Source organism: Chiloscyllium punctatum, chromosome 42 (genome assembly GCF_047496795.1).
Source record: "Chiloscyllium punctatum isolate Juve2018m chromosome 42, sChiPun1.3, whole genome shotgun sequence".
Classification (NCBI taxonomy): domain Eukaryota; kingdom Metazoa; phylum Chordata; class Chondrichthyes; order Orectolobiformes; family Hemiscylliidae; genus Chiloscyllium; species Chiloscyllium punctatum.
Genome location: NC_092780.1, coordinates 9,813,460 through 9,840,864, shown reverse-complemented (window position 1 = coordinate 9,840,864; position 27,405 = coordinate 9,813,460). Strand labels below are relative to the sequence as shown.

Genomic DNA, 27,405 nt, shown 5'->3' with positions numbered 1-27,405 from the left:
CTTCAACCAGTCAGCCAATCATCTATCAATGCCAGTACCTTGCTCCTAAAACCAGAGGGCAAAAATAATTCATGTTCAGAGATTGGGACAGGGTTGAGACTTGCTGTTCCATCTGAGCAGCATTCTTGGAAGCTGTGACCGTATCTGACTTTTCCTTCTCTCCTTACCTTGACTGGGGGTTGCTGAAGGCCAGTGTTTCACCAACAGAGTCCAGTTAACTCAGAGCAGATTAAGGAGCAAATGTGGCCTGTCCCTAGTCTGTAATGAGCTTAATGATGTCCATGGCAACGACTGAATTTGCCAATTTAAGGATTTTTGAAACTTCACCACTACTTTATTTTATATTTCACTTGCTGGATGGGTATTGTTGGTATGATCTGTCCATATATACCCGTTGAGAATGTGATAATGAGCCACCATCTAGAACTGCTACTGTCTGTGTGGAACTGACACACACCGCTGTTAGGGAAGGAGTTCCAGAGTTTTAAGTTGGGGACCATGAAGGAATGGCGATATATTTCCAAATCAAGATGCAAAGTGGTTTGGAGTGGGGTCTGTAAGTAATGGTATTCCCCAATATCTGCTGAGGGATTGGCCCTTCTCTGCTTTTATTCTTCAAAATGGAAGTGATTCTGGATTTGGAAGATGCTGTCTCAAGCCATTGTGAATTTCTGAAGTGTAAGTTATGGTGGGAGTGAATGTTTGTAGCTGTGGTACCAAAAAACAGGTTGCTTGGTCTTGGATGGTGTCAACGTTGAGTTATTTTGGAGCTGCACCCATCCAAGCAAGTGATGCGGATTCTAACACACTCAGGACATGGCACCTTGTAAATGGTGTATAGGCTTCAGGGAGACAAGAGGTGAGTTATTCACTGCAGAGTTCCTAACTTCTGATGAAAACTGCATTTATCGCTCCAGAGAGAAAGTATATATCGTACAGGTTGTTCTGCTATAACGTGCATTTTGTTACTGTGAATTTGCTATAACATGATTGACAAATTGGAGACAGTGTTTCTAAAGCACCAACTTTTTAAACGTGCATCGGTTATAATGCGATTCTGGTCCCATTAGTTTAAATGGTGCCGCTATTACAGGATTTTCTTATAACATGGGACTGCACAAGAATGGAACTACCGTGTTATAGCAGAACCAATTGTATTTTTTTTAAAAATCACAGGATGTGGGCATTGCTAGCAAGACCAACATTTATTGCCCATCCCTCTCCTGGGGGAGGCGATGGTCGAGTGGTATTATCGCTAGATCTATTAATACAGAGAACCAGGGAATGTTCCGGAAACCTGGGGTTTGAATCCCATCATGACAGTTGGTGGAATTTGAATTCAACAGGAAAAATGATGACCGTGAATCCATTTTTGGAAAAACCCACCTAGTTCACTAATGTTCTTCATGGAAGGAAACTGTCATCCTACAGGTGACTGAACTCTCAGCTGCCCTTTGACCAACTAAGGATGGGCAATATATGCTGACCTAGCCAATGATGCCCTCATTCTCATGAATAAATAAAACACATTGTCCTTGCTCAGGTTGTAGTGTACCTCTGTAGTCCATGGGGTGTGGGCACACCCCATCATGCTGTTAGCAATGAGGTTCTAGGCTTTTGACCCAATGACTCTGAAGGAATGGTGATTTAGTTCCTTATCAGGATGATTTGGCTTGAAGAACTTGTAGATGTGTTCCCTTGACCCTATAGATGGTAGATGTTGTGGGTTTGAAAGGCAGTGTTAAAAGACCGTTGAATCTACTGCTCACGTGTTACATGGGCTGATATGCTGGTTGCCTGATATTAAAGCCGTTGACTCTGATGAACACGGAGCGAGTGGAAGGTCAGGAAATAAAGGAGAAACCTAGTCTTCTGAACGTGTGCTAACATTTTCTTCCATCACAGGAACTGTTTGACATCATTTTGGACGAGAATCAATTGGAAGATGCGTGTGAGCATCTCGCTGAGTACCTCGAAGCCTATTGGAAGGCCACCCACCCAGCCAGCTGCAACCCCCCCAATCCTCTTTTGAACCGCACCATGGCAACGGCTGCCCTAGCTGCCAGTCCAGCACCAGTGTCCAACTTACAGGTACAAGTCCTCACTTCTCTCAGACGTAACCTTGACTTCTGGGGCCCAAGTGATGATGAAAACAAAGAAGCCACAAAACAGCAGACGGAAGCAGAAGATACAGTCTAGCCGTGAACTGTACAGAAAGGAGAGAGAGAGAGCGAGAGAGAGAAAGAGAGAGAGAGAGAGAGCACAGTGGTGGTGTTACTTTAAACAAGTCTTCCCAACTCCTGTCTCAGTTTGTGACCCTTTTTACTAGAATGTAGTTGCATGTTGATGTTCGCTAACCATGCATTTTTCCTTTTGGTCAGGAAAGGTTTGACACTTGAGAAAAGAAAGTGGTGCCAATTAAGAAAGGGACACTTGCTTTTCTTCAGTGACAGGCAATCCCATTTGTCAATGGCGCATTGTTTGTGCTTCCTTTTCTGTTGTTCCATTTGTGTCTTGTGAGCAGCATGCAATTAATGAGCCAGCATTTCTACTTCAGGCACATTCCCGACTAGTAGTTAGAGCTGGACTGCACAGACCGCACAGCTGAGAGTTGTGTTTGAGGGAAAAAAGATGTCCATGTGACGTACAGAGTGAGCAAACCCTGATTTATACTTGGCCACACCAAACTGAGCCGACATAAAACTGAGCAGCAACTGCCTCGGGCCTCACCGTCGTGAAATCATGTTAGAGCTGTTCAAAACATTAAAAAATAGATGTGTACTTCAACTTCAGTTTTGCTAAAATTGCAGTGTAACTCAGAAGTCACGTTGCTACCACAGAGAGGTCATGTAAGCCTCAAAGAGATTCCAGACAAACCTGGCTAATGTCTGGACCTGCTGATTACTTCCTAAATGCAAACAGTGTTGATTTGTAGGTCGCAGACAACTCCCACCCAAGCATTGAACATGGCAACAGCCAGTTTGGGAGCTCAGCCGATTGACCTCTGACTGATAACTGCAACAGAAATGAATGTTAGAGGGATTGTGATGGCGCAGGAATTTTGTATTATTCAGAGTAATTTCTTATAGTTGACCCTTACAGATTTCTGTATCATCTGCTGTACTGTGGGGGATTAGTGTAAATGGAGGATGTAGATTTTACTTTCTGAGAATTGTTTGAATTCTAGAAATTAAATGACATGTATTTTTTCCCATGCAATGCCTTGTATCTGTGCATTTGAGTTCTGGGTTTGCTCTGTGAGCGCTAGAATTTTGTCTGTGCAGTGTATACCGATGATGTTTTCAGTGGCATTCTTAACCCAATGGACTGAGACTGGAATAAACCTAAATATTTAACTTCAGTATCCTAACTTTAGAGTATAAAACCCCTTGCAGCAAAGTAACAGGGATTGCAATGATTACAGAGCATTTGGAGTAAGATTTTAGATGTTGAGAGATAGGCCACAATAAAAAAAAACAGCCTCCTGTTCCTTTGACGTACTGTGCTTTAACATTTATGAGGTTCAAACGCTTTTGCGTTGTTTAACCACTCCTTCACCATGGCACACTCTATATTTGAAGAGTATTTTGAGTATTATGCATGCCAACTTAATGTGTATGCAACTTAACAAAAATTCATGATGACAATTCAGAATAGCGTTCCAGGCATTTGGTGCTCTTGTATTTCCAAGATGAAGCTTACAGCCCAATATCAGATATAATGAGTCATCAAACAAAAAAACAACTTACAGGTAGAACAGGGAGGGGCAATTTCCTGAGTGATGACTAAGCCAAGGTGAGCGCTGGACTCGCTGGGGAGTTATGTGAGTCTAACTATAGACCCTCCTCAGAGTGAGTCAGTGCCCTCAGGAAATAAAAGAAACAAAACGCATCTGAAGGTTCAATATTTTGGTTGAATCCGTACATAGTCAAATCCTTTTTGTTTTGCAACCAGCTAGTCTTTGCCTGTTTATTCTTGGTTTAGTCAACACTGCTGTAACTTTGCTGTGCGTGATATTAGTTCTGAGAAATCTTCAGTGTCAGCAGTTTCTCCTGCGATCGTTGACCCACCACTTTCTCCCAGGGTTGTGAATGAGCTGTGGCTGAGAGTAGATGGCCTGTGCTGAGTCAGTCAGCAGGAGGTGACCAGGAAGAGCTGAAGGGGAGTTGTGCCGTCCTGTCTGGGTTAGCTGCAGCTGCTCACCCAGCTGAACAAGAGCTTATAGAAGGTGCAGGGATGACACCTTTGAGAAATAGCTTCTCCACATGGAATGCAGGTTAGATGCTACTGCCTGTAAAGACTTGAAGTTAGAACAATTTTACTGGGATTTGCATGAAGGGAGGAAAAAACCTGCAGGCTAATTCGATGAGAAGATAAAAACACTTTTGCCAGGAATTGCTGCTTTCCTGAGAGAAGGGGAATACATTGAGTCTACACCTGATGTTGAGACTAGATCACACAAGCAATTTCAACCTGAGTAAATATTGGTTCAGGGACCTCACCTGAATAACAGGAGTGAACTGCCTCCTGCTTCTGCAGGTCGCTCTGATGGAGAAGTTGATTTTGGGTTGCCTAACAACCAACAGTGGGCCTCTGGTTTCGATGGGGAAGGTGTATAGCAGGCAGTGGAGGGCAGTAGGGGTTGATGCAGACTGTGAGAAGTGAAGGGAGGAGGAGGCAGGTGTAACTCCTCTCTCTCTTCCTCAGCTCCAGAGGTAGTTGTTCTTTTCAAAGAAAAGCAACATTTTTAAGTCCACATTACTTGAAAGTTTCAACGGGTCCCTTTTACAAAGGTTGGACACCTCATTAGCATTTTCAAGGTGGCAATTGCTAAACATCGAGAGCACGGTGAGATTGGCAGTGAGGCTAACACTTACAGTTACTGAGACACAAGATATCCTGTGTGTCTATGCTGGTACGCTGTTTTATGCTTGTGAGCCAGTACATAATTTTTGGTTTGGCCCGTTTAAACTTATCATTTTTGCACTGGGTTCAGCAAGTCATTGATTTGTTGCAGAGAATCTGTACCTTGCATTTCTCCAGGCATTTCCTTGGGAAAGTGATGAGCTGGACACCGGAGGGAAACAGGAAACAGCTGTTTCTTTCAGAACCCAACCAATGGATTCACCATTCCATCAATTTCAAATTGCAGCAAGGAATCCACAATCATACCGTTTGCCAGTCTTTGACCCAAATTCCTCTGTTTTAAGGAAGGGTTCCCTTATTCAGATCAATCAGGCCAGACCTCAGAATGTTTCTTCAAGCAGTATTTATGAATATTATATACATGAGGATCATCACCAGTCTAGGTATTTTCATCATGAATTTATTTAGGCATGTCATGATACACTTCTGAAGCAGGTGGGACTTGAACCTGGACCTCCTGGCTCAGAGCTAGGGACACTACCACAAGAGCTGCCCTCTTAACGTTGCTGTTCTAAGCTGCTCTAGTTCAACCTGCTAGCAGAGTCTCTCTGACATGATTACTACATCAGTGTACTTCAGAGACCTGCCTGCATATTTATTAAACAATGCCTCTACACCTTCCATTGCAACAACTGAACATGCAGCACAGGCCATTTGGTCTAGCTAGCCTATGCTGGCCTTGATGCCCCATATCAATTCCCTCCCACCACACTTCAGCTAACCTTATCAACATAGCCCTCGATTCCTTGCTCCCTTATTTACTGGTTTGGTTTTCTCTTAAAACTTTACCAATGTTCGGCACCTTAACCTCACCAAGTGTGTGGCTGTGTTTGATCAGTCAAGGCTTTTAAGCTGTTGAAGGGTCAGTCGACCCGAAACGTTAACATTGATTTCTCTCCACAGATGCTGCCAGACCTGCTGAGCTTTTCCAGCAGCCTGTGTTTTTGTTGCCAATTTTATGTGTTGCCCTTGCGGTTAAGTTCAAATTGTGCAATAATTCCAGCCCCTTCTCGTAAAGGAATTGAGATAAACCGTTCCCACTCGTTAACGAGACGACACAGAATTCAAGTAGTTGTTGAAAGAAGCAACAGTTGTACGAGGAGAATCTTGTTTCCTCACAGTGAGTGGTTAGAGTCTGGAACGCACAGTCTGACAGTGTGGAGAAGGTAACTTCAACTGCAGCTTGCTAAAGGGGCTTTTGGCAGTTATCTGATAAGGAAGAATGTGCTAGCCTATAGGGAAGGTGGTGGCAGAATAAGACTCGATGCATTGATCGCTTGAAGAGCCGTTACAGGCATTATAAGCCAAACACCTCTTTCTGTGCCATAAAATTCCAGAGAATACAAGGAGTGACTGTAAAAGCCCATTAGGGATTTTCATAGGCTTCACCTGATCGAGTTATATATTCCTGCAGATTTTCCAGTTACAGACCAGCTCCTGAGATATTGTCAATCTGGTAATAAACTAGGTAGGTGCATTAGTCAGAGGGGAATGAGTCTGGGTGGGTAATTCTGTGAAGGTCAGTGTGGATTTGTGGGGCCAAAGGGCCTGTTTCTACACTGTAGGAAACCTAATGTAGTCTAAAAAAAAGACTGGTTAATGAGTTAGATTACATTCCCTACAGTATGGAAACAGGCCCTTCAGCCCAACAAGTCCACACCGACCTTCATAGAGGAACCCACCCAGGCCTGCTCCCCTGCTCCAATATTTACCCCTGACTAATGCACCTATCACTACGGGCAATTTAGCACGGCCAATTCACCTAATCTACACATCTTTGGAGTGTGGGAGGAAACTGGAGCACCCGGAGGAAAGCCACGCAGACATGGGAGAATGTGCAAACTCCACACATTCCTGAGGCAGGAATGGAACCTGGGTTGGTGGTACTGTGAGGCAGCAGTGCTAACCACTGAGCCACTGTGCTGCCCCCAACAGGGCACCCAGATTTGAACTGGGGACCTTTTGATCTGCAGTCAAATGCTCTACCACTGAGCTATGCCTCTCAGACTCTAAGCCCACAGAATATAAGAGCAGAATTAGGCTATTCATCCCATTCGGTCTGCTACACTATTCAATCCTGAAGAAGGGTTACACCCGAAACATCGACTTCTCCACCTCCTGATGCTCCCTGGCTTGCTGTGCTCTTCCAGCCTCCTGCCTGTCTACACTGAATTCCAGCATCTGCAGTTTCTTTGTCTCATACCAGTCGATCATGGCTGTTATGTTTCTTGAACCTGTTCTCCAGCCTTCTCCCTGTAATCTCCTTGATCCCCTTACTCATCAAAAACCTATCTAACTCTGTCTTAAATGCACCCAATGACCTGGCCTCCAAGATTCACCACCCTCTGGCTGAAGAAATTCCTACTCGTCCCAGTTTTAAAGGGTTGTCACTTAACTCTGAGGCTGTACCCTTGGGTCCTAGTTTCTCCAATTAGTGGAAACATCTCCTTCACATTGACTCTATCCATGGCTCTCAGTATTCTGTAAGTTTCAATCAGGTTTCCTTCTTAACTCCACTGAGACAGACCCAGAGTCCTGAACCACTCCTCGTGTGACAGCCCCTTCATCCTCGGGACCATTCTCATAAACCTTCTTTGGACCCCCTCCAACGCCAGCACACCCTTCCTTAGATACGGGGCCCAAAACTGCTTAAATGCAATTTGACCAGAGCCTTATACAGCCTCAGCAGTACACCTCTGCTCTTATATTCTTGCCCTCTTGAAGTGAATGGTAACATAGCATTCGATTTCCTAACATTCAGAACCTGAATGTTAATCTGAAGAGAATCCTGAACTAGGACTCCCAACTCCCTTTGTGCTTCAGATTTACAAAGACTCTTCCCCTTTCAAAAATAGACAGTGCCTCTGTTCTGCCTACCAAAGCGCAGAACCCCACACTTTCCCAAATTGTTTTCCATTTGCCATTTCTTTGCCCACTCTCCTCACCTGTTCAAGTTCTTCTGCAGCCTCCTCGCTTCCTCAACATTATCTATCCCTCCAACTATCTTTGTGTTATCAACAAATTTAGCACCAATGCCCCCAGTTCCTTTGTCCAGATTGTTGTTGTATGATGTCGATAGTTGTGGTCCCAACCTGACCCTTGTGGAACTCCACTAGTCACCGTTTGCCATTTCTCTGCCTTCTGCCAGTCAGCCAATCCTCTATCCATGCCAGTACCTTGCCCTTAACATGGTGGGCTGTTATTTAGCAGCCTCCTATGCTGCATCTTTTCAAAAGCCTTTTGGAAATTCAAATAAGAATCTTCCATGCCCTATTTTAAAGTTCACTAATGGCTGCATTACAATACGGCGCCAAGGAATTTTACATTATCTCATCCACTGTTGCACAATCAAAGGATTTCAGATCTGAAAGAATTGAGCGCAGTGACCTCATAAAACAGCAATGACAATACAAAAGGGAAAAGAAAGTGTATTTATGTACAAACAAAGCTTAAATCGCATGATTCCCATTGACGTGGAAGTTGAGACAACTGGTTAAAATAAAGTTAAGCATGTCCTTGGGATTCAGAATCACAGAATTCACAGAAGGAGGCTGTTCAACCCATTGAACTGGCTTTTTGAGCATCATGGCCTTGTGCCAACACTCCTTTTTTTCCCATACCCTTGCACACTATTTCATGCACGGTCCACACAGGGGGATAGACAAGCTGTCTGCAGGCCTGTGCACATATTCAGGTACACTTACAATTTTGACGCAACTAACTCTTTACAAAAGTTTACAACTTCAACTATCAGTTTTTCAGTGTTTGTCTTGTGGTTCACTGCTATGTTGCCTGTGTGTGTCCTTAAGTTCCAATTAGTTCTAGTTGAAGGGACAAAAGTAGAATTGAAAGGGATCAATTTTAACCTGACTCTGATGTCACAGAGACTGTTGGGATCGGATTGCTTCCACAAACCCTCCTGAATCCACTATCCATTGGGGTTGAACCAAATACCATGTGTGTTTCCCACCCACTGTGGGGTGGATTAAAGTGATCCCCTAAGATTGAGTAACTGCGCTTTGTGTCCAGGAGAATACAAGTTAAGTCAAGGACTGTTAAGCCAGGTTAGGAGATCTTGCCATGTTGTAGGCAGTGCACCTGAGCTAGATGTTCCAAGTGCCTTTGGCTAAACAGGCTGAGTAATTCCAACATAAACCACTGGGAAGCAGTAAAAGAAGGAAGTAGCAGCCAAGTGGTGGCAAGAAACAGAGCCTCTGTCCAGGTTACCACATGCATGGAAAGCTGTAAGTTGCCAGAGCAACATGGAGCCCATTGGGAAGGGGAGGAGAAGGCAAGGGGGTGGGGAGGTAATCCAAATCAGATCAGCGCTGGAGGGTTTCAGCTGGATTTGGGACCTGCCTCCATGCACTGCCAACATTGGAGGTTGTGATGCTGTGGTTCTGACCTGCCTTCAGGCAGAGAACTCAGGAATAAGATTCGGTCTGGGGGAACCTGCAGCCTTAATGCCCCAGGAAACACTATTGAGAAGTAGATCGATGTCCCACTGAGCACCTGAGTAAATCTTGTTACTGCATGTAGCATGGGGGAGGTTGGGGGGAGGGTGTGGTGAGGAGGTTCCAGATAATTCAGATAGAAATACCAGAACCATGAAGAAGGGTGATAGTTTCACTCAACATAAGTTGTCGCCATTGCTTATGAGTCCAAGTAAATCTGACTGACAGAGCTCCTGCACATTCAGAGCATTTTCTGGTCATTTGTTCCCAGTGTTTGGTTTTGGTAAGACTTTCTGTTTTTAGCCAATGCAGAAATGGTTGTGCTTAGAGAGTTGAAAGTAACATTGCTAATATGTGTGTATTCCTCTTGACCGTAGTATCAAGCAAGTGTTCATTGATCAGCTGCTTCTAAAGCCCAGCTGATTATTTTTGTTTTATTATGGAGAACAGGTTCGTGATTCATTATTACCTGCTTCTGACTACTGCCCAGGACGAATTTCTACCCCAAATCACCTGCTATTTTGAATTTTCTTGGTTTGATCCATACTATGAAGAGTACATTATATTTCAATGTGAGGTTAACAATTCAGACACCAGTTTTCAAAGTTTATGATTGTCATTTTCTTCCATGACATTTTTTACAGTGACTCAGTTTGGCAGCCCTGTACAGGTTTGCTGTTTCCTGTCGAAAAGACGAAGTAAATTTCAGACAAGCCGACCAATGATTGCTCTCTGCAGTGTTGCAGAAGGGGCTGTCTCAGACAGAGTGGACCACGCTGTTCAGCTGCAAAAGCCATGAACACATTGGTCAATTGGCTTCAGCCAAGGCAGTAATATTGGCACCACCGACAGCTCTGGTGCTGTCAATGGAAGTAAATTTCAGGCTCGCTGTGTCATGGTTGGCCAAGATGATATCATCCATTTCGTGCCACTTCCCTAAAACAGATCCCTATTCCATATTGTTCTTTTTTGGATTATGGAAGCTGTAAGTCACAGAAATATGCCATTTGACCCAAACAGTCCAGGCCAATGTCTACACTCTACACATGCATCAATCTTTGTTTAAATTTACTGTTGTAACCTACAATACCCTCCTACTGTTCCCTTAATCAGTGTTCTCTCTAATTTGTGTAGCCATGCAGCTGCTTTGAAGATCAAGCCAATACATTAACTTCCCATTTCTCCAGCTGCTCCATTGCACGGAACTCAAGGGTGTCGATCCTATTCACTTCAACTACTGTCTGTGGGTCAGATTTCTCATTCAGAACAACACAAGGACTAGAAGGAGGAGGAGGCCATTCAGCCTCCTCCTGCTTTGCCATTCAATACGATCATGGCCGATGTCATCTTGGCCCCAACTCCACTTTCTGCCCACTCCCCATAACCCTTTAACCCATTAAAAATCTGTCTAACTATATCCTAAATTTACTCAATTCTCACCGGTCTCTTGGTAAAGAGGTTCTATTTGAATTCCCTTTTGGATTTCTTGGTGACTTTATTACAGATGAACTCCAATTATACTGCTCCCCACAAAATGGAAATACTCAGTATCCAATCGACAAAACCGCTTTGTAATTTTAAAGATCTCCATTAGGTTATCTCTCAACCACCATTTCTTTCTATAGTAAAGAGAATCAGTCTGATAGGAACACCAGGCACTTTCTTTTACATGTATTCGTTGGCGTCACTGGCGAGGCCATTGCTGTGGGTCTGGAGTCACATGTAAGCCTGACCAGGTTAGCACTACATACCTCGTTCCCTAAAGGACATTTGTGAACCAGATCTGGGTGTTTTTTTATGACAATCGACATGGTTTACTTTAGAGTTGCTCACTTTTTTTTTGTCTTAATTGAAATCACATTTCATCCTTTTCCATGTTGGAATGTAAACCCATATCCTCAGAACATCAGCCAGGCATTGGAGATTGCTGGCCCAGTGGCTATATTGCTACATCTCCACTTCCTTTCTTGAGGTACCACCCTTGTACATCTTCACTGCATCCTCTCCAATGTCACTGTACCATTTCATGAAATGTTGACCAGAACCACACCCACTTGTACTCTCAGTGTGACCACACAAAGTCCTTGATTCTTCCAATCCTCAAGAAAGTTGGTCCAGGACCCTACACCGGCCACCAGGAATGAGAACATGCTTCACTTTATATTGCTCTTCTGTTTCTGGATGAGTCTAATTGGAACTTAATTCATAGAAGGACTAATAGTGGGAGTTCATGTTGACGCTGCTAAAACAAAGCTTCTTTGTTTAAAAAAAATGGTATTTGAGCTTTATATTTAACTAGTTAAAAGAAAGAGAACTGATGGGATTGTTTGTGCATCCATGTTGCTGTTAACCTGCATTATTAATCTGCTGTAAAAGACTGTGCTTGTTGTTTATTGTTAACCTGTATTTGTTTTCCACCTTCCCAAACCTCCCCTCTCCTCCTCCCTCCCTAATTCTCTCTCTGCATGGTGTGCTGCTACTAACTAGGGTCCCTACTTAGTGCATGGAGAGCAAAGCATTGACTGCTCGGCTCCTGACTTGCATGATTATCGGAATGACTCTACCAAACAGTCCTACCATCGCTTGTCATCCTCCACGTCTCAGTACAGCCACCACCCGCGGGCCATGTCCCGGGGTCTCTCCCGCCAGGACACCTTTGACTTGGGGACTCAGGGCAGCCGGGACTCGGCCTACACCGAGCCGGGGGACTCCTGCGTGGAAATGGACCCATACGACGACCCGGAGCTCTCAGAGGAGCCTCGGAGCACCGGCGCTCGCTGGTGCAGCATGTCAAGGCAACAGGTCCGGAGGCAGGAGTCCTGGGAGGAAGAAGAGGAGGAGGAAGAGGAGGAGGAGGAGAGGGACAACCTGAACAGGCAGCAGAGGAACCGGCTCAAAGCTAGAGAGCGCTACAGGCAGAACAATGAGGAGGTTCTGTCCAGGAAACAGAGCGACATTGAGGAGTGGAACCGTGACGTGTACATTTGCTAAATTGTCCCCTTTTCTTACCCCCCCCCCCGCCCCCAACCTTCAGAGAGTTTTATCCTGCTGCCCGTCAATCCAAGGAAGACGAAGAATTTGGAGCATTCCTCCTTCCCAATCCCTCTCAATCGTCATCACCCCCCTCCTGTTGATTGATTTGAACATTTTGCATAGGAGAGGGGATTTTGAAATCAATGCCACGTTTCCCCCTCCCTGTTTATTTATAGTGCCTCAGTACTGGGTCTGCAAAGGGGTATCTGAACCAGAGATGGTGCATTGTTAACCCTTCAAAGGACTAACGCAGTCGATGAACACGCTTGAGTATGTACTTTGCATTACTGTACACCTCTATTTTGTTTTTTTGCAACAAAGTCACCTGCCAGTAGATCGGTGGTAACCTGATTTCGATTGCTAAAACGGGACAAGTCCATCAAACAGCCAAAGCCAAGAATCGCATTTGTCTGACTGGAGGTTTTGTAGGTCTGTTTCTTTTTTGTAGATCAGGGTGATAATGTTGCTGGGTGTGAAATGTGTAAATGCCTATTATAAACACGCATGGTAGCATGAAGTTAAAAGATTGGAACCTTTTAAAAGTGGCTCACACATGGACCACTACCCTCAGAGAATGTTCCCTTTTGTTCACTCATCTTTGTTTACATGAATTTCCAGATCAAGGATGGTCTCAGAGGAGAAGAGGTGAGAGATGTTATCTTGTCTTCTACAATGCTCTCTTTGATTAACCCCACTCCCTCTATCTTTAGTGGGTGTTTAGGAATATCTATTTATTAAGCCCCCTTTCACAATGGAAAACTCTTCCCTCCCTCTCGTCTCTCCCAATCAATTCCGATAAGGAGGAGGTGGGTGAAGGATTAACTAAACACGTTAAGTACTTGTTTTAGATATTTTTAACTGACCTGTTCAGACATGCTACTACAAACCTCTGAATCAGCACCTTCTGGTCCAGAGGTTGGGAACACTATCACTGTGCTGCAAGAGCCCCAACTTGTTACACTGTTGTGAAAGGGAGTATTGTGCGGAATCTATTCCTTCCTCCACAACTGTGCAGACTGTTTTGTTCATTTAAGCATTGACTGTACTGATTAGGAATGCTACTGGATTCTCCATTCAGACCGCATGTACACACTGCTGTGTCTGCCTGACCACGTTGGTCGGCCAACTGTTTACAATCAAGAGCTTGAGTTTGCAAAAGCCACGGGCCCTCTTGCCATGTTGGGGGATGGGGGCCGAAACTAAAACTGGGATTATTATTGTTTCGCTGTGGCCAAAAGACCCTCACTGGGATTGAGAGAGGGCCAGTGACTCACTTTGAAGGGGCTGGCCAGGTCACTGTCCTTTCATTACGGCTAGCATTGACCATTCGGAAAAAATGGGCTATCAGCCTTCGTTAGCCTGGGTGGGAGGGAGGGAGTTTCTGAAGGGTAATTTATGCCAAAATTTAAAAATGCATAGAGTAATAAATACTTGGAAGTGATTTAAAAGGCAGTGATGTAATCAGGGGATTCACACGATGCCCTATAGCAGGTGAGATGGAGCAAATGCACTGAGTTGGAACTTTAGCCTCTTACCTTTTGAGACCTGGATTTAACCCAAACCAGACTCCTACCCTGGAAACTTCCCTTTCCTTTTCATTAAAGGGACTGAAGAAAAAGTGTTTAGAATAACGTTTATCCAATTTGTTGTAGTCACCTTACGATTGTCTGTGGCTTGACTCTGATAAGTGTGAAGTTGGCACTCTTCACTACTGAGTCGTGAAAATCGTTCCTGGAATGGAATAAACCTGGACGGTGTTTCAGTAGGGTGCACATGTTTGGTGATTTGAGATAAAGGTGGGGATCAGATCATAGGCAGCTTTACTGCACCAAAGCAAAGTAGATGGTCATGCACAGTAAGAGCCCACTGCTGAAAACAGCAGGAATACTAAATAGTTATCCAAAAACAAATTAACGGACAACAAAAATGGGAAGTGTGATGCTCTAGGAAACCATCGTCCAGATCCCGTAATTAAATCATGGCCTTTAAAATCATTCCCTACTGTCTGATATTGTTTATAATGATATACTGTTTGGATTTTCTGTGGGAGGTTAGATTTTGTTGCCAGTCAGAATGTGTGCTGGCAGTACACTCCTTGTCCTTAAAGTCTGACAAACCTTAGACCAGAGGATTGATGATGATCATTGCTGCAGGCCGTGTGAGGAAATACCTGCAGCCGACTTCTGAAAAATTCTGTGTCCAGTATATATTATAAATAAATGTTCAAATGTAAATTTTAATAAGATATCTTGTACTACATTTGTTGGTGGTATTTCAATCCTTACTCTGTGTATCTCCAAGAGTATTGTAGTTTTTATTACAGATGGGATCATGGCATCCAGTTGTTAATAGGATCCAAACAGCTTGCTGAGGTAGAAACCAAAACACACAGCTTTTCTTTATGGAGAAAGTTTATTTACATCCTCAATCATAGCACCCACAACCCATGCCCTGTGTCACAGCATTGAGAAATGTTTAAAGAAATTTAATATCTGCTATTTGTTTCTCTTAATCTTAACAATAACATTAATAAACGTTAATGTGATTGACCAGATACTAACAACCCTCAGATCTCATTAGCCACCAATCAAAAACTCCATAAAGAGAGAGAGGATTTTTATCTTGATTGAATCTTGATTTTACAGATGTAAATTGGATTTACTCACTTGCTTTCAATTGGCTTACTATATCACATCCCCCACAAGTCTCTTTTGAACCAAGTGATCTAATCAGTTAAACCTTTTGTAGTCCTTAAGAACTTGGAGCAGGAGTAATCAATTCAGCCTGTGAAGCCTCTTCTACTATTTCATGCAATGAAGGCTGATCTCATCTCAGCCACAATTCCACTTTTCTGCCCCCGATTCCTCAACCCTTCAACCCATTACTGATTAAAAATCTATCTTCTCCTTAAATTTACACAATGTCCTGATATCCGCCGTACTCTGGGCTAGGAAATTCCACAGATCCATGACCCTTTGAGAAAACTCATTTCTGTTCATTTCTATTTTTAAATCCGCTCCCCCTTATCTTAAAACCATTCCCTGTCATTCTGGATTGACCCACGTCAGAAATAATCCTTTTGACATCTGCTTTGTCAATGCACCTTTTCATCTTTTATACCTCAATTAGACCACTCTCATTTTTCTAATTCCAGAGGGGATAGGCCCAAACAGCTCAATCTCTCTTCGTAAGACAATTCTCCCATTTCTGGAATCAACCTCCTCTGACCTGTCTCCACTCCAACTACCTCCCTCCTCAAGTAGGGGGATCAAAGTTCCTGATGAAGGGCTTTTGCCCGAAACATTGATTTTGCTGCTCCTCTGATGCTGCCTGCCCTGCTGTGCTCTTCCAGCACCACTAATCCAGGATCAAAATTATAGTCAAGATTAGAGTGGTGCTGGAAAAGCACAGCAGGTCAAGCAGCATCCGAGGAGCAGGAAAATCAATGTTTCTGGCAAAAGCCCTTCATCAGGAATCAGACTTTTGCCCGAAACATCGATTGTCCTGCTCCTCGGATGCTGCCTGGCCGGCTGTGCTTTTCCAGCACCACTCTAATCTTGACTCTGATCTCCAGCATCTGCAGTCCTCACTAAAGCCTAGGATCAAAATTATATACAATACTCCAGGTATGGTCTCACGAATGCCTGATACAGTTGCAGCAACACTTCCCTACTTTTATATTCTATTCCTCTAGCAATAAATGGTCAGGTTCAGTAACGCTACAGTTAGGGGTCGGGGAAGTCAACTGAGCTGATGACTGGCAAATGTGCACACAAGATCGCTCGGGATTGAAGAAAGCACACATTACTCGAGTAACCTGCAGACAGCAGACTGGCAGGTAAGGCAAGCAGCATGGCACTTTCAAACTCTCATTAACTGATAGAGGTGTACACGATGATGAGAGGCATAGATAGAGTGAATAGTCAGAGACTTTTTTCCAGGGCAGCATTGGCTATCACAAGGGGGCATAATTTGAAGGTGACTGGAGGAAGGTTTAGGGGAGATGTCAGAGGTAGGTTCTTTATTCACAGAGGCGAAAGAGAGGACAGTAGATACTGGAGATTACAGTCAATATGAGAGTGATGCTGGAAAAACACAGCAGGTCAGGCAGCACCCGAGGAGCAGGAAAATCAATGTTTCGGGCCAGAGCCCTTCATCAGCTCATTCCTGTTGAAGGACTCGTGCCCAAAACGTCCATTTTCCTGCTCCTCGGATGCTGCCTGACCTGCTGTGCTTTTCCATCACCACTCTAATCGTGACTCTTCACTACCACCACTGGCAGTGCATTCCACACACCCACCATTCTCTGAGTAGAGTTATAGACATTATAGACATTAAAGTGACTCTTGGATAGGTAAATGGATGATAGTAAAATGAAGGGTATGTAAGCTAGTTTGATCTTACAGGAGGATAAAAGGTCAGCACAACATCGAGGGCCAAAGGACCTGTTGCTAAACTGTTCTATGTTCTATAACTCAACATGAGCTAACACTGCCGACAAATGTGTAGTTGCAGTTAGTCCTTTTCATCCCACCATAGTGAATAGAATGACAACAATAGAATGACAACATGGGTGGCACAGTGGTTAGCACTGCTGCCTCGCAGCGCCAGAGACCTGGGTTCAATTCTCCGCCTCAGGTGACTGTCTGTGTTGAGTTTGCACATTCTCCCTGTGTCTGCGTGGGTTTCCTCCGGGTGCTCCGGTTTCCTCCCACAGTTCAAAGATGTGCAGGTCAGGTGAATTGGCCATGCTAAATTGCCCGTAGTGTTAGGTAAGGGGTAGATGTTGGGGAATGGGTCTGGGTGGGTTGCGCTTCGGCGGGTCGGTGTGGACTTGTTGGGCTGAAGGGCCTGTTTCCACACTGTACTGTAAGCTGGAAGATCTCAAGTGAGAAATAAGTGATGGAATAGTCAGCAGCTAGGATGTGAGAGTAGGGAATTAGAAATAAGAGGTCACCCATTTAAACTGGAGATTAGGAGAAATCTTTTTCTCACAGATGGTTAAGAGACTTTGGGAATCTTCAAATGGCAGTGAACGCAGTATCTTTGAATATTGTTCAGGCAGAAGTAGTTAGATTTGCAATAAGCAAGTGGGGGAGAGAATGACCAGACACTAGCCTGGTCAGAGGAACAGAGGGATCTGGGAGTGTTTATCTACAAATCCCTGAAGGTGCTATGGGACACGACTTTATCAGTTGAGACATAGATTATGAGAGCAGGGCATTTACGTTGGAATGGTATAGGATATGGCTAGGTCATAGCTGGACCACTGTGTGCAGTCCTGGATGCCACACTGTAGAAAGGATGTGATTGCACTGGAGGGGTGGAGAGAAGATCACCCAAGATGGAGTACTTTAATGTGAAGAGAGGCTGGATAAGCTTGGGTTGTTTTCCTTGGAGCAGTGAAGATTGAGGAAGCACCTGGTAGAGGTGTATAAGATTATAAGGGCATAGTCAGGATGAAGAGAAAGCAGCTGTTCCCCTTAGGCAAAAGGTCAATGATAAGGGGTCATCATGTTAAGCTGAAAGTTAGGACGTTTAGAGAGGATTTGAGGAAATAGTTTTCATCGGAGATCAATCCAGAGGATTGTGAGTATCTGGAATGCACTGGCTTGGGAGAGAAATGGAGGCAGGAAACTTTAAAAAATACTTGGATGAATAGTTGCAATGCCGTAACATTTGAGGCTTTGGGCCTAGTGCTAGAAAGTGGTTAGTATAGATTTAGAGTAGCTTTTCATTGGTACAGACCTGATGGGCCGAAGGGCCATCTGCACGTATGAAACTTACCTGGCCTGGGCAGGAATGTGACGGAATCAGATAAGCCGTGACCATATTGACAGATGGAGTGGCCAAGAGGGGCTGAGTGCATCTAGTTTTAATTACATATATTTGCATGTTCAAAAGGAAAATAGTGTGTGCTCAGCATGAGGAGCAACACCTCTGCCTGAGATCCATTTTTTCAAACAATTCTCCTTCTCCTCCCATGTTCAGGTTCAGCAAAATAAAGCTCATACAAACTCCTGTCTGAACCACTCTCTGCTTCCTGTTGATCAATGGGCAGGAAACCTGGTCACAGAGCAGAGGAGAAGTGCTTCAAATTCTAGATACCAATCTCCACTCCTTGTTATTAATAATGATACTACTTTGAACTGTTTTCAACAAAGGAAATGTTTTTGAAAAAGGGATTGCGGAGGTTGAATGTCAAGTCCTCAGCAGAGTCTCTTCCTCATTTCCACAATGGTAAATCATCACAAACCACATACACAATATCAATGTCCAAACACCGAAATGAAAAGACAGCTCTTCTTTCCTCTTCCAAAGTGGCAGTACACCTTTAAGTATGTTTTGAATAAAAGGAAAGAAATTACAAAATGAGAGGAGGGTCTTGTGGTTGACACTGTGATATCTGATCGAGAGCTAGCTCCCTGTATTGCTTCACTGATGCTCAAACAGTCACGACCTTTTCCACTCAATCTCAATAGAGATGGCTGCCATGTTTGTGATTATTTTAGTATTTGTTCCCCTTTGTCCTCACTTTTTCTTGGGTGCCAGGCGTACACTTGATTTAGGTAAGGGGTAAATGTAGGGGTATGGGTGGGTAGCGCTTCGGCGGGTCGGTGTGGACTTGTTGGGCCGAAGGGCCTGTTTCCACACTGGAATGTAATCTGTAAAATCTCAAAGTGGAAATGACCTGACAACCTGTGTTAAGAATTACCGGTGGAATCTTGATTTGTCAGGCTTTTCCATTGAGGGTGATAGTTAAATATCATGGCAGTGGAGGGTGTTCTGCACACTATGGTACCAGCCCCCCTCCACAGTTTAAAGAAAACTCAGGAAATCTGCCCCTGCACCCCAACCACAGTTTCTGAGTTCATGTTTACTCTTTTCCTGAATTCTGGCAACAGTTCACCTCGTGGATCAATAGCTCAGTAACACTGTCTAGACTGGTGCATCAAGGATGGAGCATCCAGAGGGACTCCGGAAACATTCCAATTAAGGACGGAAAAATAACGCTGACAAGATCGGAGCTAAAATAACATAACATTAAACAGCAACAGGCATGATAGGTCACTAAGGATAAACTGTATTCAAATTAAAAGGAGCGTGGGGAAAACAATCAATTTATGAGAAGGAAAATATCTTAGCATTGCATGATGTTAGATTTCACTTGCCAAGAGGTTTGACACAAAGATTTAGTGGCCTTGAGTTTAATTAAATGCTCCAAAGAATTCCTCTGATCTCTGAGGCAATTTATCACCCCCTCTCTTTCGACTGGGTCCCGTTGAGAACCAGGTAATTTAGCTTTGAATCTGAAACAAACAGAACCAGGAAGCACAAGAGAAACTCAGCAGGTCTAGTAGCATCTGCGGAGAGAGATGAAGAGAAATAAAAAAAAAGAGTTAATATTTCAAGTCCCATGATCCTTTTCCAGAATTTTGAATCTGACCAATTGGAGTTTAAGGCAGCCAGATGATGAAGAGTTAGCAAGGTGTACTGTCACAGTTCCCTTTTATTAGTTACAAAGTGGAAATGACCTGACAACCTGTGTTAAGAATTACCGGTGGAATCTTGTATAGAGGTTTAAGGGAAGTGGCAGAAATGGACAAGGAGCCCAGTATGAGAGTGGGGTGCTAGAAAAGCATGGCAGCATCCAAGGAGCAGGAGAATCGATGCTTCGGGCACTTTGCTTCTGCACTTTGATGCTGCACCTCGGGTTGTACCAGTCACTATCACTGCATTGGTGATCTTCAAGAAAACCTCGTTAGAAAACCAGAGCAGAAACCGAGCAGCTGACCACATGCTTCAAAGGATCTCCCCATTGGACACCAGGTATCAACATCTCAGGACAGTGTTCCATTGGCTCCAGTCACATGTATGGGGAGAAAGTGAGGACTGCAGATGCTGGAGATCAGAGTCAAGAGTGTGGTGCTGGAAAAGGTCAGGAAGCATCCGGGGAGCAGGAGAATCGACATTTTGGGATAAGCCCTTCCTCAGGATTGGTGACCCACTGTGCTTTTCCAGCACCACACTCAACTGCAGCACATGTACCTCCAGTCCGCAGACATTGATATCCTACCTGTCCAAACACCCCCACCACACATCCTCAAGACTCTCACTGCTTGCCTCTCACTTCAGGCTATATCAGTAACTCTCACTGTAACCCTACAGCAAGAACACTATGTGCTCAGGGACTTACACCCGGCCCATGAACTGCACCAGGCTGTATCTCTAGGATCTTTGCTCGCTCTGATAGTGCTCAATTACTCTGAGCCTACCTAGATGCTCATATTGTGCCCCCTCAGCCAGAGATATGTGGATCAGATTACTTCAGCCTTGCTGTACCATTTAGTGTAGACACAAAGGCCGAGGCCTTAAGTCAATTCAAGTGGGACTGCTTTTATCAAGCGGAGGGTGCCAGCGTAGTCGTTTTAAGACAGACCTGGTATTAGCCCAGGGACTTGAGGAATGGTCACTCAGTGACACTGTATGGTCAGAGAGAGGGTGGTGTCTACGCAAAGTTTATTCCTTGTTTCCACGATGGTAAGTCATCACAAACCACAATCGCCATATCCAATATCAATGTCCAAACTCTGAAATGAAAACAGAGCTCTTATTCCCTCTTCCAAAGTGGCAGTATACCTTGAAATATGTTTTGAATAAAAGAGAAGAAACGACAAAATGAAAGGAAGGCCTGGTGGTTGACCCTGTAATATCTTTGCCCTCTCTAACTTTTACTTGGGCATACATTTGATGGGCTTTTCCATTGAGGGTGGCAGTTAGCAGGCATGTGGTTGGAGGAACCAAATGTCGGGCAGGCCACCAGCTGTCTTCAGTCTTTCTACCCTATTTTGGGATGCTTTCCTCATGGAATGAGAGAGAGAGGGAGGTATTGAAAGAGGTGGAACTATGTGGCCCTGCTATTTCTATTGGTGCACATGAGTGAGTGAGTGAGCAGCGTGGAGGGTATGCAGCATTCGTGACGTTGTGGTGTGCAGGACTGAGTGAGGGAAAATGTTGCGGGCAGATCCTGGGTACAAGCTGGTGCAGTAGCAGAGATAGAGCGAGTGTGAGGTATCAAGGAGGAGATTGTGACGAGATGCTTGTGTATTGGAGAAGATTGTTGTCCTCCTTAACCTGCTGTGCTTTCTCCAGCTCCATACTTTCTCGACCCTTGTAGATGTTAGACAGGCTTTGGGCAGTCGGGAGGTGGGTTACTTGCCATCATATTCCTGGCTTCTGATTTGTTCTTGAAGCCACTCTATTTACATAGAGGATCCAGTTTAGTTTCTGGTCAATGGTAGCTCCCAGGATGTTGATAGTAATGAATTCAGTGATGGTAACACCGCTGAATGTCAAGTGGTAATGGTTAGATTGTCTCTTATTCAGGATGGTCATAGCCAGGCAGTAATGAGGTGAGACTGTTACTTGCCATTTATCAGTTCAAGCCTGGATATTGTCCAGATCTCATTGCATTTGAACCTGGACTGCTTCAGTGTCTGAGGAGTTGTAAATGGTGCTGAACATTGTGCAATCATTGATGACCATTGATCCCAGCTTTGCTTTGGCTCTTTGATGCCACACTTGGTCAAGGGCTCTCACTCTCACCTATATTGAACCTTTATGCACTCTGGGCATCCCTGAAACATGCTTCCACCAAAGACATTCTTTGAAGCATAGTCATTGTTGTTACAACCTACCTGCACACATCAAGCACCCACAGGCAGCCATAAGATCATGACCAGTTCCTGCAATGATGGTTGAGCAATAAATATTGGCTGGAAGGCCAGGGATAACTCCTCTATCCTTATTCAAACAAGGCAACAGGATCTTCTACAAAAGCTGAGAGGCAGGTTGGAGCCCCAGAGAGACAGTGACACTTCTGTTAGGGCGCTTCCTCTCTGAAGTGTCAGATTCAACACATGAGGTGGAACTTTAACCCACACCCTCTCAATAGAGAAGTAAGAGTGCGACCAACTGAACCCTCGCTGCCACTTAACCGCTCTGCCACTTTATTGCGTGTGTTACAGACTCCAGTGGTGTAGAGGTAATGTCCCTATCCTCTAACCTAGGAGGTCTGGGTTCAACTCATGCCTTCGCCACTTGATGCCTATTATAATGTTGGCCAACAGTCCAGGGGACAAAGTTCAGGGGGGAGTGGATGGTAAAAGAGACAACCAACAATTTAGCGTTTAAGTGAAAAAAACACTCTAGTACTTGATAAAATCTGTACATTTTTGTCAGCTGTGGTCACTGTGTTTCACATTGATGCTCAGTTTACGCTCCACCTAGAGACAGAGTTGGAGAACTTTGTCATCAACACGAATCACACAGTGGGAGGAGCTGGCCGAAGGAAATCCCCAAAGATCCTTTTCCTGCTCTGAAGCAACAATTTCCTGCCCTTACTTTTGCTTTACAAAATCAGCTATCACATTTATAGCTTCTGAGGCTTCAAGCTGCAATTCCGGATCTTCCCTTTGCTTGCTGTGAGTTTTGTTTTCTGTTTTCTTACTCACCGCTCATCTATTCTTTCTGGGGAAATTCCAACTGGAGATCCCTGAGCCTAACGGCTGGCAGGCACCAGCCTGTCTGAGACTCCCAGCCTAGTGACAAAGGCAAAAGCACACAGGAGAGCCAGAAAAGCGTAGGGAATAGATGGAACGGTTACACTGTTCAGCTAAGTTACAGGGACAGTTTTGAGCACGCACGAAGCTAACACAATTCTGAGTGTTACCAATAAAGGCAGACAATAGGGAAGCAAGGAAGGTATGATGACCCTGTGTCAAACAAAGGGCTCAATCTTTCTCGATGTTTTTAACAAACTGCGAGTTTTCTGGAGGGTTTTTGGCACAAAGCCCAGTGAGCGTTCTTGCCAAATTCACCACATTAGCCACCTACCCCACCTTTTGTCCCGCCCCTTGCCCAGTTGTAGCCCAATCTCCTCACGTGCCATTCCCAGAACTCCACTCGGTGGATATCCTTCAGAAGCCCAGCATTCCTTCTCCCCTCACCATCTTGAAAAGGCCGCTGTGCACCTGGATGAGAGTTGGCGATCTGGCATTGCCCCTTACTGGCAATTGTCATTGGTACCACATCCACAAAGACATGCAGCTCACATGCTGATCACCACAGCAGATGGCGATAAATCCAATAAAAAAATTAAATGTCATTTATTAACATAAAAGCCCACTTGGTTCACTAATGCCCTTTAGAAAAGGGAACTGATCACCCTTACCTGGTCTGGCCTACATGTGACTCCAAACCACAGCAAGATGGTTGGCTCCTGAACAGCCCAGCTGCAATCCCAACTGCTAAACAGTTTCAACAAGGAATGAAACTGGACAGATTCGACGAAGGCAATGAAAATGACAGTGGTACACCTAGCTCTGATGGCACTGCAAGGTCCTGCTTAATATGAATTTGTCTAAAGTCTCACATGCTGGGCAAGCAACAACCCACCATGGTCATACTCACAGAAATGAACATCACAGATAACGGCCCAGAAACCAGCATCACCATCCCTTGGTTTGTCTGTCCCACCAGAAAGTATTGCAGACCCTGGTGAGGAAGCATTGAGGGTGGCAAAAGCACGGAGCATACTCTTGGTGGGGGACTTCAATGTCCATCACCAACAGTGTCTAGGCCGCAGGTCTGAGCTGGTCAAGGATATTACTGCTGGACTGGGTCTACAGCAGGTGGAGGAACCAACAAGATGGAAAGACGTAGATGACCTCATCCTCAGCAAACTGCTAGCCACAAGTGCATCTGTCCTTGACAGAATTGGTAAGAGTGACCGCTGCACAGTCATCAGGGAGGCAAAGATCTATCTTCACAATGAGGGTACACTACATTGTGTTGTATGGCACTATTGCTGTGCTAAATGGGATAGCTTTCAAAAAGAATAAGCAGCTCAAAGTTCAGCCCGCATGGGCCATCAACAGCAGCAGAATTGTACTTCGATTCAATCTCACCTCACGGTCTGGCATAGCCCCCAGTCTAACATTACCAGAACGAATTTTGCCAGGAACCACACCAGACCTATTTGAAAATGTCAACCTGGAGAAGCTATGTAACAGTAGCAAGTGATAGGGCTCAACAATTCCACAGCCAATTGAACAGATCTAATCTCTGCAGTCCTGTGTCACCTTGTCATGAGTAGTGGTGGTCAACTAAACAACTCACTGTAGGAGGCGGCACCACAAATATCCCCATCCTCTACAAGATGCACTGCAGAAACTCACCAAGCCTCCTTAGACAGCACCTTCCAAACCGACGACCACCACCATCTCGAATGACAAAGGCAGGAGATACACGGGTACACTATTACTTACAAGTTCCCCTCCAATATAGTCTCCGTCCTGACTTGGAAATACATCTCCGTTCCAAAGTGTCACTGAGTCAAAGTCTTGGAACTCCTTCCCAAAGAGCATTGCTGGGTGTACCTACACCAAACAGACTGCAGTGGTTCAAGAATGCAGCTCACCACTACCTTCTCAAGGGCAACTAGGGATGAGCAATAAATATTGGTTCAGCCAGCAACATTCATATCCCGTGAACAAACATGAAGAACAGAACCAGAGGTAATATGTGGAAATGTTTTTATTCAATGGCTCTTTAAGAATCTGGTCAGACCACATTTGGAGTGTTGTGCACAGTTTTGGGCCCCAAATCTCAGGAAGGGTGTACTGGCCCTGGTGTATGTTCAGAGGAGATTCATGAGATTGGTCCCAGGAATGAAAAGCTTAACATATGTGGAATGTTTGAGGACTCTAGGTCTATACTCGATAGAGTTTAGAAGGATGATGGGGATCCAATTGAAGTTTACAGAATACTGAATGGCCTGGACAGAGTGGATGTTGGGAAGATATTTCCATTGGTACGAGAGACTAGGACCTGAGGGCACAGCCTTAGAGTAACGGAGATAAGGAGAAATTTCTTCAGCCAGAGAGTGGGGAATCTATGGAATTCATTGCCGCAGAAAACTGTGGAGGCCAGGTCATTGAGTATATTGAACACTGAGATAGCTAGGTTTTTGAGTATCAAAGTGTTCAAGGCTTACAGGGAGAAAGTAGGAGAATGGGGTTGAAAAACTTATCAGACATGATTGAATAGTAGTGCAGACATGATGGGTTGAATGGCCTAATTTATGCTCCTACACATTGTGGTCTTATAGTCTTATAATCTGACGGTCTCACGGGTGGTTATAATCTGAAAGAAATTGCATGAATAGGCAATGCAGAACAACAGATTCACAGCTTTCAAAAATAAATTGGGTAAGGATCTGAAAGTGAAACTTTTAGTAAACTGAAACTAGCTAAGTTGCTCTTGCAGAGTGCTAGCATGGGCTCAATGGGTCAAACTGCCTCCTTCTGTGCGGTAACCATTCAATGTCTCCAACAACACGTAACCTTTACTGAAAAATCCACTTGTTTGATGGTTTACAAGGCCAAGCTGGGCAAAGTCATAGTACAATGTGGCCTGGTAAGGAGGCCATTTGGCCCATCATGCCTGTGCTCTTTGAAAGAGCTATCCAATTCATCCCATTACCGCTGTTTCCCCAAAGTACCTCCCTCAAGAGCTGATCCAATTCCCTTTTGAAAGTAACAAATCTGCATCCTCCAACTTTAAGATGGTTTTTAATTAAAAGTCCAGTCACAAGACACTTGATCTTCAGCATCCCAAGGGAATTCTACTTAGCACCATCCCACAATCCCTGTTCAGAGAGATCACAGGGATATAGTTGAAATGTCTTCCTGATTCTTTTAACAGTTCTGCTTCCGAATTAAAGATACAATTCTAGGCTAACCCATACATTGGGAAACTGGCAAAATTTGCTCCAACAGCACGGAGGGCAGTGTACAAGGGGGAGCTTGGGGCTTGGGGACCAGTGATATTGTCCCTACTTCTGGGCTCAAAGGTCTAGGTTCAAGTCCTATCTGCTCCAAACCTTAATCACAAACAAATTGATTAGAAGTATCTAGAATAGGACACTTGTCAAGGAGTGACGTGAGAGCATTTAGATTTATATTTTATTGCCTCATGTACTCGAGTACAGGAGTACAGTGAAAATTGCATACAGTTGCCCATCACAGTGATATACAGAAATCCGACACTCAGTGTTATTCTGGTTAAATGTTTTCGGTCTCTGAGAATGGTGACAATTCCTCTTTGTGGTGAAGCTCTGCGTAGCTGTGGGTGAAACATTATGTAATCTCACAGAACAGCATAGTGTTCCACCACAAATGCTAGTGTCATCAAATTGCTTGCTAATGTTTCCAGTCCAGCCTTATGTGTGAAGACTGGTCTCATACCCATTCGGTTAAGACGCTCCTTTGCACCTACAGTGGTCCTGACAACACTTTCACAAGATAATGGAGAAAGAAGGAAATTATTGCAAGGCTTTTTAAAAACTCATTCTCAGGATGAGGGCAACACTGGTTAGGCCAGCACTCGTTGCCCATCACTCATTGCCCAGAGGGCAGTAAAGAGTCAATCACTTTGCTGTGCATCTGGAGTCAAATGTAGGCCAGACCAGCTAAGGATAAAAGCTTCCTTCCCTAAAGGACATTAGTGAACCAGATGTGATTTTCCTAACCAGTAGATTTGCTAAGTTTAAGTGCTTTATGTCGGCATTGGACAGGCATATGAACATACATGGAATAGTGTAGGTGTGATGGGCTTCAGATTAGTATGACAGGGCGGTGCAACATCGAGGGCCGAAGGGCCTGTACTGCGCTGTAATGTTCTATGTCCTATGTTCTATTGGCTATGGATTCATGGTCATCATTAGACTCTTAATGCCATATATTTTATTGGATTCAAAATTCACCGTTTGCTGTGGTGGGATTCAAACCAGGATCCCTAGAACATTACTTGGGTCTCTGGGTTAACAGTTCACCAATAATACTACTAGGTCATTGCCTTCCTCGAGAGATTGTAAAGATTGGTTAATGTGTAGGCACAAAATACAAGTCAATCATATACCACAACCTCT

The 27,405-nt window shown here is 44.4% G+C and overlaps 1 protein-coding gene across 4 annotated transcripts in view; it reads left to right on the top strand.

The window, feature by feature from the left end:
* The window catches only part of LOC140465713 (voltage-dependent L-type calcium channel subunit beta-1-like), a 273,486-nt gene extending 259,710 nt beyond the window's left edge, over positions 1–13,776 (top strand). For 3 of the 4 annotated variants that reach the window (XM_072561366.1, XM_072561365.1, XM_072561364.1), the window contains exons 13-14: positions 1,906–2,091; positions 11,868–12,573. In XM_072561366.1, coding sequence (XP_072417467.1) covers positions 1,906–2,091; positions 11,868–12,371 — 690 coding nt within the window. In that variant the 3' untranslated portion in view covers positions 12,372–12,573. Of the gene's footprint in view, positions 1–1,905; positions 2,092–11,867 lie in introns of all 4 variants that reach the window. The other variant, XM_072561367.1, reaches the window with a different exon arrangement.
* Positions 13,777–27,405: the final 13,629 nt, after the last annotated feature.